The 15,679-nt window shown below is 33.6% G+C and overlaps 1 protein-coding gene across 4 annotated transcripts in view; it reads left to right on the top strand.

Annotated features, from left to right (window-relative positions):
* LOC115222465 (fos-related antigen 2) overlaps positions 1-15,679 on the top strand; it is a 33,064-nt gene that overhangs the window by 1,349 nt on the left and 16,036 nt on the right. Inside the window, exons 1-4 of one of the 4 annotated variants that reach the window (XR_005003258.1) lie at positions 1-77; positions 718-1,089; positions 13,366-13,506; positions 15,092-15,652. The exon at positions 1-77 is cut by the window's left edge and continues 531 nt beyond it. Coding sequence is in view for 1 of the 4 variants with exons in the window: in XM_029792670.2 (XP_029648530.1) it covers positions 718-1,089; positions 13,366-13,506; positions 15,092-15,601 (1,023 nt within the window). In the remaining 3 variants the exon portion in view is untranslated. Of the gene's footprint in view, positions 78-717; positions 1,090-13,365; positions 13,507-15,091; positions 15,676-15,679 lie in introns of those variants that run through there. The other 3 variants (XR_005003257.1, XR_005003256.1, XM_029792670.2) reach the window with 3 other exon arrangements.

The raw sequence follows: 15,679 nt of genomic DNA on the forward strand, positions 1-15,679 counted from the left end.
ACATGAATTCTTACAATGAATCGTGCCGTTATAATCGGCCGCGAGGATCCATGCATCAGACACATTCTCATTATGAGGTTAGTTTTAAAACTTATGTTATTTACTCGATCGCAGGAATTTAATCCTAAGTAAATACAATTCCATAAAAAGAAAAAAAAAAGCTGCGCGCCAATGTTTTTTCGATAAGCAATTGTTTTCGCTTTTTTCTTCTGCTCTTATGTTTGTTTACCTACGACCGGTGCTCTAAGGTCTATCATTTCATCACTTTTCTTTTATAATCCAATTTTGCTCTCTCTCTAGCTTAAATAAATACATAGTATTCGTGACATAGGTTTTATTAAACAAAACACCACAATATGCAGTTTCATTTCGGTAAAATTCAAAACCAATTGTCTAGAAAGTAAACGATAGCTTAGAAGTCAATATCTATTAGTATAGCATACTAAGTCTAAACTTACTAAATGTATATTCTGTTATAATTGTTTTGAATGATGAATAAGAATTTATACCATATCTCCGATGCTAGATCTATGGTAGAAAGGTATATATATATATATATATATATATATATATATATATATATATATATATATATATATATATACAACACACAACACGCGAATGTATGCATATGTCACTTTCTACAGGTAGATATGATTAAGATAGATGTTTGATACTAACTACTTAGTAAATTTGGTTTCATTTGATATTTTACAGCAATACTCTATACCTGGATTTGTTTGCGGAGTTACAACGGCAACGACACCAACGTTAACACCAACAACTTTTGTCAACTTGGAACAAGCCTTCATCGAACTTCAATCGGTTCCAGTAAGTTCAGCAAATCAAGATCCACTCACACAAAGTGGATTTGTACCACCCATAGTAGAGCCTGTTGGAGTTAGTTCAAATGAGCACATTTCATCTAACTCCGCGGGCACCGCAAATTCTGGTGCGTCCATGGATCGTTACCAATACGACTCTGATGATGCCGAATGGGAGACTAAAAGACCACGTTCGTCCACTGGTAGCAGTGCATCTTCCAAGGGATCCCCTACATACAGTTCTTCCTCAAGACAAGATAAAAAAGTGAGTGTGCTTAAATGTCAAATTAAAGAAGAAAAGGTAATCTTTCACGGCACCTTTTTCCTTCCTTTATTTGTAAACATTTTTCACTTTGTTTCTTTCTTATTCAGTGATTCTATGTTTGAACCGATTCGATACATTTTGCTTTAAAGTACCTTACATAGTCTTAACCATAAACTTTACTCTAGTATTGATGTGTTGTTCAGCAGTTCATTCCTAATTCATTTGAAGCTCATTGAACTAGTCTGCTTTTAAGTAAGATTCTCGAAATTTACATTTACGAAAGAAGCTAAAAAGAGATATACAGCTAGCAATACATTTTTTAATTCAAAATAACACATGAAACTTTAGTAAATAAACTCCTTGTTTTCTTTATATTGTGTTGGTAGTAGTAATCTTTTATTCGTTTCGCCAAATTTTGTAACTAACCCAACTACTGTAAACTTAGTGATACCTTAATAGTTTTTAGCATTCTACAAATTATTAATTCCCATTTTCTCTTAAGGTGAAAATAGAAATTTCCATTTATTATTGATAATACAAAAACTATATACATTCAAATCAAAATTTTTGTAAATATTAATAGTCGTTGAATAGAATTTGTCTCCTTACATAGAGTTTAATGACATTTAATGACGACAAGTGCCCACATGGTTTAAGTTTCTGACCATAAAAATTACATGACCCTGCCGTTTTCTGGGTTCTTTTCTACTTTAAGCTTTTGTCAACAACCTAGTTTCGATTTTATTTATGTTTTTTTTTTTTGTGGTGGGGATACAACGGGCAACATTTCCAACTGCTCTTTCTATAAAATTTATACGTCGACCTCATTTGTACGAAAATAGTTCTTTAATTAAACCTATTCACAAGAAGTAATGTTTGTTTTAATTTCTTGTTTAAACAGTTTGTTCTCAGATGTTCTCTTTCTCCTGTCTTTCTTTCATTCTCCGTGGACTAGAAGATTTAACTAATAAAGCATGATGCAATCTAATTTGATCATGAGCTGTTTTCAGTGTTCTTATCATTAACACAGAAATGAAATCATGGCGTTTTGTGAATGTATATACACACATCCAACGACACATGTATAGATTACTATTCCGTTAAAGAAGAATCAACAAAAACGTGTTCCATCTCGTGAGAGATAAATATCAGTTAATATACACAACATAAAGATATGAACTACTAGTAGTTTCTTGCCATGGAGACACCATAACTGGGTAGATTTGTATAACATGCCTTGTGTCTCCCCGCAATCCATCGACTCAAGGATCTATGTGTGCGTGTGTGTATGTTTATATTGTACTATACTACAAAATATCTTTAGGTTCGAAGTTAACACTATACGTAAACCTTTATCTATATACAATATCTTCTGAATTTTTGGATATACGTACGTACGTATATATATATAAATAATATGACTGTGTACATGTATCTGCGTATATATATATATATATATATATATATATATATATATATTTAATATATATATATATAATATATATGAATATATATATATATATATGAATATATTTGTATATATATATGAATATATTTGTATATATATATGAATATATTTGTATATATATATATGAATATATTTGTGTATATATATATATATGAATATATTTGTATATATATATCAATATATTTGTATATATATTGAATATATTTGTATATATATAATGAATATATTTGTGTATATATATATATATGAATATATTGTATATATATATCAATATATTGTATATATATATGAATATATTTGTAATATATATATGAATATATTTGTGTATATATATAATATGAATATATTTGTATATATATATATCAATATTTGTATAATATATATGAATATATTTTTGTATATATATGAATATATATATATATATATATATATATATATATATATATATATATATATATATTATATATATATATATGAATATGAATATATTTGTATATAATATGAATATATTTGTATATATATATGAATATATTTGTATATATATGAATATATATATATATATTATATATATGATATATTTGTATATATACAAAATATATATATATATTATATATATATATATATATACATATATATATATATATACATATTATCTATATATATGTATGAATATATCTATATATATGTATGAATATATCTATATATTATGTATGAATATATCTATATATATGTATGAATATATCTATATATATGTATGAATATATCTATATATATGTATGAATATATCTATATATATGTATATAGATATATTCATACATATATATAGATATATTCATACATATATATAGATATATTCATACATATATATAGATATATTCATACATATATATAGATATATTCATACATATATATAGATATATTCATACATATATATATATATATGTATATATATATATATATATATATATAATATATATTCATATATATACAAATATATTCATATCTATATATATGTATGAATATATCTATATATATGTATGAATATATCTATATTATGTATGAATATATCTATATATATGTATGAATATATCTATATATATGTATGAATATATATATATATATATGTATGAATATATATATATATGTATGAATGTATAAATATATCTAAATGATATGATATATATGTAAAAATTGTAATATATAAATAAATATCTGTAATATAAACCATCCGATCTTCTGATTACCTCATTTCTTCTAATATATATATATATATATATATATATAATATGAATATATATCATATTATATATTTTTTGTGTATATTCATCGAAAGTTCGTAAACATATGAACGTATGTGTATGGTATGTCTGTGTGTGTGTTATGTATATAGTCTTAAAATAAATATAACCACATGTGAATCTTTTTTCGGTTATTCACTTTATTAAACTTTCTTTGTGCGCAGATTTATCGATTAAACGAGAGAGAGAGAGAGATCTGAAAGTTCTAGTTTGTATTATTTTCGTTTGTCATTATACTCTCTCTCTCTCTCTCTCTCTTTCCCCCACCCCTCGGGCACCCGTCGGTGACCGACTAAAATACGCAACTTTTTTCATACTAGTTTTCAGACAGCCAATCTACTGTTGTACTAAGCTAGACTTCTATTTTCTCCCCGTGATAATTATATATTGCAGTCGTTTAGGTCGTCTCTCTCTCTTTTTTTTTAAGTGCTGGCTGGAATGAGAACAAAACTTCTTTGTTTCTTTCTTTATTTGTCTTCATTAGCCTTCCTCGCACTTGCCAATGATGGTAGGCTTTCTTTCTAGTTAAGCCTGTCATTGTTATTAATTCAATGAGAAACAGTAGAACAGTGCGTCGGAATAAAAAAGAGTTTATTTGTTTAATGCATTCTCTGCATTCTCCATAAATGTCCTTTCCCATGTTAGAAACATTAGATGTTTATTTTCTTGTCGTTATAACATATCATCCAAGAACAAATAAAGAGTTAATTTTGGCTTCTATTTTTGCTCGTTTTATACATAGCCATCTCTATTCTGCTTCTAATTTTGTGTAGTAGCAGACCAGATTCGGAATACATGATTCAAATTAAAACCGGTATTAAAGGAAGCTGAAGCCTTTTACCTATTTTTAATTCCTGTTATATATTCTGACATAGGTCTCTCCTACCTGATAAAATTAACTTCTTAGGCTAAAACAACAATCAGGTTCTTCTTAATTGGTAGCCATTTTGATGTTACTTTGTTCTTGTTCTTTGTTCGGTGTTTATTCGACGTAACCTCGTATGTGTGGAGGGGTATATATATATGTGTGTGTGTGTGTGTGTATAGACACACATGCACGTGTCTGTGTGTGTCTAGATACATATACACACGTGTGTATATAAATATGTATAATTACATATATACATCTATACGCACACTCGTATATAAAGAATATGAACTCTATATGTGCGTATATATAGGCAGATAGATAGATTGGTGTTTCTTTAGTGGCACTCACTTCTTCATAATTATCATGTATATCTACAATACAATGTATGCTTTGTTCGAGAGCTAAGCATCTAATGGTTACGTTTTTCTCATAATTTTGATATTTAGTTTTAAATATCACCAATTCTTGAGTACAAAACACCGCTTATTAAACTCCAATTATTGTGCTTTATATTCAATCCCCTTATATATATGTATGGTATATATATACATTTATAATATATATATATATATATATATATATATACTTATGTATATAAATGTATAGTTTCTTTCGAAAACATTTTATATTAATATTTGAAATGGTTATTTCATTTATATTTTTTAATATGCACATAATATATATATATATATATATATATATTATATATATATATATATATATATATGCATATATATATATATATATATATATATAATTATACATATATACATAAGATCGTTGTAGCTTGCTTGAAGCATTAGAGTACAAAAGTAGAATAATTGAAATGAGAAACAAGGAATGCACCTAACAATGCAAAATGTTTAAAAACCTCTCGTTTCATTTATTTTTCCTACTTGCATAGTGAATAGGGAGAGCTTTTTACCATGCAAAAAGAATTTAGTAACCCTTATATACATATTTCGGTCACAAAGACCTATCATCAGAAGAAGTAAATGGTATTTTAATCAACACGACCAGTGATTTATAAACTAACGTTTCTTCGTTGTTTACTTCCCACGAAGGACCTTTGTGTTTTTGATATACAAAAGATTATTTAATTTGTTCCTTTTCGCATCGTCAAAAGCTCTGACTTTTACTATTTTGCTTCTTTGTCACAAATGCTGCAGACAAGCGACAACGCTTGGCTGTGTGGTAAAGAATTTCGCTTCCCAACAGCATGGTTCCAGGCTCATCCTTACTGCATGGCACCTTGGCCTTGTTTCTTCTAAAGTCTTCGGCCAGCCAAAACCTTGTGAGTGGTTTTGCTAGGTAGAAACTCAAAGAAGCCTCTGTATGTGTGTGTGTGGCTGTATGGTAAAGAAGCTTGTTTCCCAACCGCATGGTTCCAGGTTCAGTCCCACTGCATGGCACCTTGAGAGCAAGTGTCTTCAACTATAGCCTGGGACCGATCAATGCCCCGCGTGCGAATTTAGTAGATGGGAGCTAAAAGAAGCTCGTCAAGTGTGTGTGTGTGTGTCAAAAATGGGGAAGTCCGGTTTATGAGGTTACCTTCAGTTTCCAGTCCATAAAGGGTTTAGCTTTACGGACGGGAAACCTAAGGTAATCCCAAAAACCGGACTTACCCATTTTTAATATATACTGTGTGCTTCTTCTTTCGGATTTGTTTTCTACAAACGGTGTGTGTGTGTGCTTGTCCCCCCCACTACCTCTTGACAACTGGTGTTGGTGTGTTTATGTCCCCATAACTTAGTGGTTCAGCTAAAAGATTGATAGACTAAGTACCAGGCTTAGATAGACTAAGTGCCAGGCTTAGATAGACTAAGTACTGGGGTCGACTCGTTTGGCTAAACTTCTTCAAGGCAGTGCCCCAGTATGGCCACGGCCTAATGACTGGAACAAGTGAGGAAAAAAGTGCATATTTGTATCTTTTTGTTTGTGTTTGTCCCCCACCACTGCTTGATGTGCTCAGTACCCTGTAACTTAGCAGTTCAGCAAAAGTGACCACACAACGTGGCTGTGTGGTAAGTAGCTTGCTTACCAACCACATGGTTCCGGGTTCAGTCCCACTGCGTGACACCTTGGGCAAGTGTCTTCTAATATAGCCTCAGGCTGACCAAAGTTTTGTGAGTGGATTTAGTAGACAGAAACTGAAAGAAGCCCATCGTATATATACATGTGTGTGTATGTGTATATATATATATATATACATGTATGTTTGTGTGTCTGTGTTTGTCCTCCACCACCACTGCCATAGCTTGACAACCAATGTTGATGGTTTACTCCTCGTAACTTAGCAGCTCAGCAAAAAAGACCGCTAGAATAAATACTAGGCTTGTGAAGAATAAGTCCTCGGGTCGATTTGTTCAACCAAAGGTGTGCAGTCACATGACTGAAACAAATAAAAGAATTGGTACAGGCTTCAGGAAATATGTACTGGGATTGATTTGTTCTGCTAACCCTTCAAGGAGCAGTGGCCCCGGCATAACCACAGCCCAATGAATGAAACAAGCAAAAGATGAAAAGACATATATACGTACATACATACATGCATACATACATATCATTGAAATGCTTTTTTAAATTTTGTGACCATATATGGTTAATAAGTAAAAAGAAAATATTTTCGAAATATCATCAAATTCTCAGGCAAGAGAATTTATTTAAATTTCAGTAGAATTTGATACATTTTTGAGTAAATTTTTCCTTGAGTATTTTAATTTATTTGTCCCAGTTGATGCAACTGTGATTCACAGCTTGAGCATTGCTTTCAACAGGCAACACTTGATGTCACGGTCAAACATAATTTTATTTTTTTTAATAAATTTGAGTTCACAATCTGTATTGAATCCTTTCATCAATCAGTAAAGTTGTTACCCTAGCAATACAAATACATATTTATTATATAGTGTGTATATATATATATATATATATATATATATACACACACATGTGTATACATTTGTGCTCTTCTAACAGCACAAGGAGTATTTTACTTCTATTTCTAGCAATGTAGATGTCTCAGAACTCTTGGTCACATTTAGTGATGATTGAATTTTTCCTTTATGGTATTATGCTGTACCTAGCTATTTATATTAATTTTTGTGTGTGTATATATATATACATATACACATGAGAAGACTCCCTTCGGTCATGAATGACCATGGGATTGCATCTAGAAAGTTACCCTCCGAGGCACAAGTCCAGGCAAGGTTGCTTTGTGGAAGGCCAGTCACCCATGCATACCGGCCTTTCCTCTTCACCTGACTGATGTTTTCCAAGGGAAAGGCAAAGACCGATACAGCTTGGCACCAGTGATGTCACAACTCATTTCTACAGCTGAATGACCTGGATCAATGAGAAATAAAGTGTCTTGCTCAAGAACACAACACAGCCCGGTCCAGGAATCAAACTCACAATTTCACGATCGTAAGCTCAATGTTCTAACCACTGAGCCATGCACCTATATATATAGGTGCAGCAGTGGCTGTGTGGTATGTAGCTTGCTTACCAACCACATGGTTCCGGGTTCAGTCCCATTGCATGGCACCTTGAGCAAGTGTCTTCTACTATAGCCTCAGGCCAACCAAAGCCTTGTGAGTGGATTTGGTAAATGGAAACTGAAAGAAGCTTGTCGTTTTTATATATATATATATATATATATATATATATGTATGCTGTTGTACCTAACCATTTCTCATGTCCTAAGTGTTGTATGTGTTGATGCTTAGACTCTAGTGCTTCCCACAACTAAACTATGTATCTTGTGTGTGTGTGTAACCTATGTGGTCAGGATTCAGTTTCCACTGTATCCTGAGTTGATGTCTTAGCTCCGGGACAATCAAAGCTTTGTGAGTGAATTTCTTAGATTGGAAACAAAGAAACCTGTCACAAGTGTTTGTGTGTACCATTGTCTTGATGTCACATGATGATTGTAAATGAGCATCACTGTCATACATGTGGTGTTGTTCATTTCTAGTCTTCCATTGTAAGCATGTCTGGCCGTGGAGAAATATTACCTTGCTTGAAAACAAGTGATCGGTTGGTGATAAAAAGGGCCTCTGGCTGTAGTAAATCTGCCTTTAACAAATTCCATCTTACCCTAGCAAGCATGGAAAAATAGATGTTAAATGAAGGTGTCTGTGTGTTTGTGCATGTCAAGTGTAATAAATGAAAATAGTTTTCTAATATTATTATTACAAATGTTTTCAAAAGAAAAAGACAATTTTTTAAAACATGTAAACTGGAATAGGACAAAACGTTAACCCTTTCGTTACCAACCCGGCTGAAACCGGCTCTGGCTCTGGCTCTGAGTACAAATGCCTTGTTTTCATAAGTTCTGAATTAAAATCTTCCACCAAAGCTTAGTCACAATTTATGTTCCTAACACTAGCTGAATGGTAACTAAGTTATTTTAATAAATTCTTTGTTATATTTAAAGTTAGTTAGTTAGTTAGTTAATTTGGCTCAAAAGCAAATAGCAAGGCCATGTAGTGGGACATGGAGTTAAGTACTGGGTGGTGTTCATGTAAAGAGTTCAGGCCACTTGAGGTCCAGGGAGGCTTTGAACAAAGCGGTCGTCGGCATCTTTACCATCTCGTCTGGCAGCTTGTTCCACGGATCCGCAACCCGGACGGAGAAAGCTCCTCTCCTTCGATTGAGATGAAATCGTCGCAGACACAGAACATCTCAATAGAAATATGGTGACAAAAGGGTTAAACATTATTTCCATAATATATTGATTTTGATGAATCAGTTTTATAGTATCCTCTTCTTGATGGACTTTCCTAAAAATTAGTGGGGAAAAGCTACTTTGAAATTATTCAAAGCTTCATATTCTGTGTCAGGTGTATGACATCTATACAGCTATCTTTTAAAAGTAAATTTTTTCTGATTTGCCAACAAAAACCATTGTCTTTGTGCACAGAAAATATAAGTTGGCCAAAACCATTCCATTATTAATTATCTTACTCTGTTAAAAATGGTAATGAAAAGCAGAATCATCCCTGGGAAACTTTGAACCCACATCAAAGAAAACAAATGAGTAGATTGTGAATGATATCCACCACTCAACACTAGAACCACCACATTAGGAAGATAGAGATCTGTATTAATAGGTTTATAGTAATGATTTGGGGGCTTCCTTGTTTTTGTTTTTTAATATGTGTGGTTGTTAACCTTTTTCTTCACCATATTTATGTCGAAATACACTGCCTTCGTTCTCATTAATTTTGAAAATAACGAAGAATTTAGTAAAATAACTTTGTTGCTGGTGTTAGGAACATAAATTAACAGGAAATTCGTTTTGTTGATTACGTCCTTTCGAAAGCAGGAGGTTTATATCATAGAACAAGGGTCAGTCTCAGACTGGTTGATATCAAAACGGTTGAAGGGACGTTGCAGTGGATCCACGGTAGAACGTAATCAACAAAACGAATTAGTTAAACTCAGGGACCTCACCACTTGCAAGCAAGTTGTACCTCCTCAGGGGTACCAGCATGACTGTAGTTCAGTCCCACTGCCTGACATCTTGGGGCAGATGTCTTCTACCACAGCCTCAGGTTGACTAATTCTTATGAGTGAAATATACTTAACAGTGAAATATAAATAGGCGCAGGAGTGGCTGTGTGGTAAGTAGCTTGCTAACCAACCACATGGTTCCGGGTTCAGTCCCACTGTGTGGCACCTTGCGCAAGTGTCTTCTACTATAGCCTTGGGCTGACCTTAAGGTGCAGGAGTGGCTGTGTGGTAAGTAGCTTGCTAACCAACCACATGGTTCCGGGTTCAGTCCAACTGCATGGCACCTTGGTGCAAGTGTCTTCTGCTATAGCCCCGGGCCGACCAATACCTTGTGAGTGGATTTGGTAGACGGAAACTGAAAGAAGCCTGTCGTATATATGTATATATATATATATTATATATATATATATATATATATAATATATATATATATATATATATATATGTATGTGTGTGTATATGTTTGTGTGTCTGTATTTGTCCCCCTAGCATTGCTTGACAACCGATGCTGGTGTGTTTACGTCCCTGTAATTTAATGATTTGGCAAAAGAGATCGATAGAATAAGTACTAGGCTTACAAAGAAATAAGTCCTGGGGTCAATTTGCTCGACTAAAGGTGGTGCTCCAGCATGGCCGCAGTCAAATGACTGAAACAAGTAAAAGAGAAAAGAGAACAGAAATTATTGAGGAGAAACATGTTTTATGTTTAACCCTTAAGCATTCACATTTTTCTGTCAAATGTGATGCTTATTTATTCACATTGTTTTGAATTAATCATGCTTTATCTTGTAGCTATGAGATTTTGATGAAGTAACTTAATTTTTAGAGTGATGTTGTAAAGATGTTGTATGAGAGGCCAAATCTGGCCAGGCTGAACACTTTGGCCAGGTATAGTCGGTTTAAATGTCAATAACTTTTACTGTCTGTAGTTTTCATACTAAAACTACAAAAAAGAAAATAGTTTCATTAACTCCTTGAAAGTTGGGTTTTAACCTTCTGCACTAGAATGGGTTATAAGAAATGTTACATTGGCCCCTGAGTAATGAAGGGCAATGGTAAACTTAGTAGGATTTCAAGTTGAAACTTAAGGAGCTTCAGTGTTTTTGTGTGATAGTCTAACAATTCTACTAATCCACTACCAGGAAGGTTATTTTAAAAATGGACATATGATGTGAACCATTAGTCACTTGGCCAGTAGCCTTCTGGTGACTTAGTCAACTTTTACTCACCATCAGTCTTTTAATATTAGCATCAATGAGTCGTCGTCATCATTATCATCATTACTTAAAGTCTGTTTTCTATGCTGGCATTGGTTGGATAGTTTGACAGGAATTGGTAAGCTGGAGAACTGCACCAAACTCCAATTGTCTGTTTTGGCATGGTTTCTACTGTTGGATACCCTTTCTAATGCCAACCACTTTACAGACTGTACCGGGGTGCTTTTTACATGGCACCAGAATGAGTGCTTATTTCTATGTGGCACCAGTGTGATTGCTTTACACATGGCTCTTGCACCGGTGCTTTGAACTAGTAACTCTCCTTTTTTACCAAACATCTCTGCAACATTTAAGCACAAGAATCTTTTTATGTAAAGATTTGTTCCTTCCCTGCAAAACAAGAACAAGTCATAACATGAATGGCCATTGTGAAAATGTCTGTGACTACAAAGTATTCTTACTTGAATCAAATAGCAAGCTGCAACATGAGTAGGTTTCATGAAAATACAGAGTAGACAAATCATCAAAAACCTTGTGTTAAGGTTATAATAAACCTGGTTTCACTTATGCTTGCTACTACAGCTGTTTCGTATAAGAATGATATCTAATCGTAAAATTCTATGCTAAACCTCGAGTGAACCACTATTGCTAGAAACTTAAGAATATGCTGTAGTAAACGGAGTTACAAATATGGTTTTTTTTTTTAATTAATGAATGCAGAACAGTTCTGAAAGCAAAAACTGAACTAGTACCTCAATGGTAAAACATAAATAGTACAATTGGTTGTGGTTGTGATCATATTGGTGGGTGGATGTTTGTATGTGTGTGTGTGTGTTAGAGAGAGATGGAAATCTGCTGCCATTTGAAAACTATTTTGATTTGAAGTTATGGAAATATTGGGTCATCCCGTAAATAATGCGGTTTTTTTCAATTGCATGAACTAAAAGTTGGAGGGGGATGGGACAAACTACCTGCATCAGCTTGCTATAAAAGCAGGTAGTAATTTTACCTCTGACTTATTCTTAGTGCAAGTTTTGAAGAGTGCAGTTTGATTTTGACAGTTATTTTTTCAAAGTTATAATGGAAGTGACAAAGGAGCGTATTTTGTTTTATGAGTTTAATAAAGGTAACAAAGCAACAGAAAGTATGAGGAATATTAACACAGCATATGGGGATCGGACAATAAGTGTAAGCTAGTGTCAATGGTGGTTCCCAAAATTCTGAGCTGGAAACTACAGCCCAGAAGACGATCTTTGTCCTGGAAGATCTGTAGAGCTCAACAAGAAGATCCTGCAGATAGAACAAAATCCCATTGTAACTGTTGAGGAACTAGCAAAGAAGCTTGAATTTGGTCATTTAACCAGTCATTCAAGTCAGTGTTAGAAGAAAAACAACCATCTTTGGTTTCAAGATGAAAGGTGTTCTTCCATCAGGATAATGCTCAGCCACATACGGCAAAGATGACATTCTAAAAGGCTGGAGCAGTTTGAATGGGAACCATCATTTATTCCACAGTTTTCAAAATCATTTGGATGGAGAAAATACAAAATCTGTAGACAAAGTCAGAATTGTACTGGAGGAGTATTTTTCATCCTGGACAAGTGAATTTTGGAAGAGGAGCCTTGCAAGTCTACCAGACAGATGGAAGAACATTGCAGAAAATGAAGGAGAGTATATTTTAGATTAAAAAAAGAACTTTGTTTATCTTAAATTTGATAAATAAAAGAAGTATTAAAAAATCGCACTATTTACGGGATGACCGAATATATAAATGTTGGCATTAATCTGTATAATCAACATTATTGTATTTAGCTAAGTTTTTATTCTTAATATAAAGATGTTAGCAAAAGACATTGTTACATATTCATTTTGTATTTTTTTTTTTCTTTTTTCTCTCCAAAGGATGACCTTGGGCAATCCTACTTTAACAGTAGATTATGTCCAGAAGAAGAAGAACGTCGACGAATTCGTAGAGAAAGGAACAAGATAGCTGCAGCAAAATGTCGTCAACGAAGAGTTGACCACACCAATCGCCTTATTCAGGTACATTTATACTTCAGTTCCTTTTTAGAATGATAGCTAAATAATATTTCTGTCTATCTGTATATTGCAGTCAAAACAGTTGGGAATATAAGGTAATAAGAAGACTTGTCTTCAATATCTTTGACTTGAAACTCACTGGAGGAGTTTCCAGTGTTTCTGCAGAGAACAATTACTTCAACAGAACTATTTTTAATACCAGTTCATCAATCTGGCATTAAGGATAGTTTCTGACTCACCTGGGAAGGATAATGTCAATGAGTCAGTGTCCCATTCTTGAGAGATGTCTAACATTCTGAAGCAGGAACTAAGCACTGGCTCCCAAATGGATCACTCTGCTCTTAACAGACAATATTTATTTATACTATGGCAGCAAGCTAACAGAGTTGTTAGCACACGGGCCTAAATGCTTAGCGGCATTTCCTCTATCTTTACATTCTGGATTCAAATTCTGCTGAGGTCAACTTTGCCTTTCATCGTTTCGAGAGCAATAGAATCAGTACCAGTTGAGTACTGGGGTTGATGTAATCAACTCAGCCCCTGGCCTTGTGCCTAAATTTGACATCAATATTTATTTTTATTACATGCCTGTCTAATTAGTTTGATTTAGTTGAATATATTCTCTAAAAGAAATGCAGTATTTATAAATATTTGTATTTCATTTATATAACTTTTGTAATAACAAGATAAAGAAACAAAATTATTAATGGGAGGAAAATGTACAAGTTACTCTATTCTTCCTTCCACAAAATTCAATTTTTCTACCTTTTAAGACTATTAAATAACCATCTCTTACCAACTTGCAGCGCCACAGTTCTTACACATGCACTCTTATAATATGCCTTTCTCATAAAGAGGGAAGCCTTTGTTTCCACAACAGGTGACATCTCCCAAACTTCTTCCTCCTTTTTCCTATTTAAGTTGCAATTTATGTGCACTGTCTACAAACTGTATATATATATTTATAAAGCTTCTAACTCAGTTTTCAGATTATGACTGAAAATTATTAATATCATCATCATCATTGTTTAACGTCCGTTTTCCGCGCTAGCACGAGTTGGACGGTTCGACCGGGGTCTGGGAAGCCAGGGGCTGCACCAGACTCCAGTCTGATCTGGCAGAGTTTCTACAGCTGGATGCCCTTCCTAACGCCAACCACTCCGCGAGTGTAGTGAGTGTTTTTTACGTGCCACCTGCACAGGTGCCAGGGGGGTCCGGCATCGGCCACGATCGGTTGATGCTTTTAACGTGCCACTGGCATGGAAGCCAAAAGGCAAATATTTGATTTCTTTGTCCAAAGGCAGTGGTTCTGACTACACAAAACTCATGAGTCAAGAACCTAGCATCTTATTATTCCCAACTGTACAAAACAAGTTAAGACTGTCTGTGAATAGATGTGAAATTCAATATTGGATAAATATGAACTAATGGTGTGAATAATATAAAAGGCATAAGTTTGCATCCTGTTCTTGTTATTGTGTATATCTTTCAGAACGGTCATGTATTATATTCCAAACTAATAAACTAAGGGATTAACTTTAGTTTTATTCTAACTTATTAAATTTTGATTACTTTTCTATTGTTATAGGAAACTGTAAAGCTCGAAGAGGAACGCAGCCATCTTGAAGATGAAATTCAAACTTTGAAACAGCAGAAAGATCGTCTGGAATTTATTCTCCAAGCCCATCGGCCTGACTGCAAAGCTGATGGAAAAATAAACCAGTCTTCTAACCTGCATACCATCAAGATCAAGACAGAGATTGATTCTCATCAAAATTCCTGTTCTCATAAAAATGATGCTCGATTACGCATGACGGAGCCAAATCAGACACTTCCATTGACTGTTGTTAAACAAGAAAAGGGTGTCCATCTGGGAAATAATGGACAAGGAGGTTCTGGTGCTAACCCAGATGGAAGTATCAACATCAGCAATGTGCATGGCAATGCATATTACGGTTTCACAGATTTGGATAATATTGTTGATGCAAATCAAGCTCTACCTCCTGTAAGTGGGCAGTCATGTGCTAGTCAAGTTCACAAGAATTCGGCCGAAAGTAGTTCAGATCAAGTTGGTTCTCCAACACTCATATCACTGTAAAGTGGAGCTAAGAATTTGAGTAACTCTTTCTCCATTCTAAATAAATATATAAACATACATACATATACGTATGTGTGT

This window comes from Octopus sinensis, linkage group LG20 (assembly GCF_006345805.1).
Source record: "Octopus sinensis linkage group LG20, ASM634580v1, whole genome shotgun sequence".
Taxonomy (NCBI): Eukaryota; Metazoa; Mollusca; class Cephalopoda; order Octopoda; family Octopodidae; genus Octopus; species Octopus sinensis.